This window comes from Panicum virgatum, chromosome 4N (genome assembly GCF_016808335.1).
Source record: "Panicum virgatum strain AP13 chromosome 4N, P.virgatum_v5, whole genome shotgun sequence".
Lineage (NCBI taxonomy): Eukaryota > Viridiplantae > Streptophyta > Magnoliopsida > Poales > Poaceae > Panicum > Panicum virgatum.
The window spans coordinates 20,227,096-20,228,766 of record NC_053148.1 but is presented as its reverse complement, the minus strand read 5'-3'; the positions used below and the strand labels follow the sequence as shown (position 1 = coordinate 20,228,766).

At 51.3% G+C, this 1,671-nt stretch overlaps 1 protein-coding gene across 1 annotated transcript; it reads right to left on the bottom strand.

Annotated features, from left to right (window-relative positions):
• Nucleotides 1–458: 458 nt before the first annotated feature.
• LOC120669882 (root-specific lectin-like) lies at nucleotides 459–1,267 on the bottom strand. Its single transcript, XM_039949767.1, has one exon. The coding sequence runs from the start codon at nucleotides 1,196–1,198 to the stop codon at nucleotides 659–661; it is 540 nt and encodes a 179-aa protein (XP_039805701.1). The 5' UTR covers nucleotides 1,199–1,267; the 3' UTR covers nucleotides 459–658.
• Nucleotides 1,268–1,671: the final 404 nt, after the last annotated feature.

Genomic DNA, 1,671 nt, shown 5'->3' with positions numbered 1-1,671 from the left:
TTGCATTCAGAGCATTTCTAACTTGCTATATTATGCAGAATCGGAGAGGTTAAAATTTTCTAATTTCCTCATTCAGCCATGCATGTACTATATCCATGTTTATATGTAATTGCTTCACACGGATGAATAGTGAAGTGCAGGAGGTGAAAATAAGATGATGCCATGGTGTTATACACACGTATCTAAGGTTATCCTAAGGTGACTTTAGGATCATTTAATTTGGTAACATTTGCAATAGTCCATTCAAATTTATATGCAGTCGCAAGTTGATCCAAAGCCTGAATTAGCCATATGTTAATTTTTCTGAATTTGAGGTAAATTTCCTTTTTTATTATATTTGTGAAGCGAGAACTTAGAGCAGTTTATTTTACAAACCGCCGTCACACGAAGAAAAATGCTGAGGTATTATATGCCCAGATGGTTTAATGCATGCATGATAAAGTAAGTAATTTTCATAGAACGCAAGGACACAGTCACATATATCCAACTTTATTCATACAAGATACTGTACAGAGAGAGAATACATATGGGCTTTCACCTATGCATGCGGACGCATACTCGGCCCTCCACTAGTTCCGGTACGCACATACGTAGTAGCAGCACCTTTTATTTCATAGAGTAGGAGTGCTGCACGCAGACGTCGGCACGACGTGATATTTTACACCTGGTCCAGAAAGGCCCGGCTGAGCTTGGGCACGGCGCCGGCGGTGGTGTGGCACGGCCCGCTCTGGCAGCCGTTGCGGCAGTAGTCGCCGCCGGAGCCGCAGTATCCGAAGCGGCTGCAGCAGAGACTGTTAGGGCACTTCTTACCTCCAGCCTGTCTGCCGCACTGCTCGGCGCCGAGCTCACCGTAGCACGGGCCGCTCTGGCATCCATTGCCGCAGTAGTCGCCGCCTAAGCCGCAGAACCCCCACTGGCTGCAGCAGAGGTTGTTAGGGCAGTTTTTGTTCCCGGCCTGCCTGCCGCACTGCTCAGCGCTGAGCGTGCCAAAGCCCGAGCACGGGCCGCTCTGGCAGCCGTTGCCGCAGTAGTCGGGGCCGGTGCCGCAGTACCCCCACGGGCTGCAGCACAGATTGTTAGGGCACTTCTTGCCACCCGCCTGGCTGCCGCACTGCTGGGCGTGAGTGATCACCCCCGCAAAGGTGAGGAGCAGCGCGCTCAGGACGAGGGCCTTCATGGCCAGGACTGCACTTCTCATACCTTTTTTTTTTCTTTTGATAACTGAGCCAGATGATGAGTTGAGTGGAAAGCTCAATGCGAAGGCGCCTTTATATAGAGGACGTACGCAATAGCATGCATTCTATATATGCATCCGGTGCCGTACAATTCCAGTCACATGCTGATGAATTAGTATGCCCAATAATTTTAACAATGGACGTGGCGCCGCGCCACCGTCGCGCCCTTGGCCGCGTGCTGGGAAGGGTCTCGGCGTCCTTCGTCCTGTGCCGTGGAAAGATGTGAGGCGACGGCTCTTTTTGGCCGTTCATGCGTACGCATATGATATGCAACCGTTGCCGTCCCCGTCCAGCCACACGGTGAATTACTATGCCACTACGACTAAGTGCCACGCCTACTACTTTTAGGCTTTAGCAATGGACGTGGCGCCGCGGCACCGCGAAAATATCGTGTCTTTGCTCCACACACCCTTGGCCGCGTGCTGGGAAGGATCTC

Excerpts from the sequence above, each read along its gene's own strand:
- LOC120669882 (XM_039949767.1), bottom strand. The coding sequence starts at position 1,198 with ATGAGAAGTGCAGTCCTGGCCATGAAGGCCCTCGTCCTGAGCGCGCTG.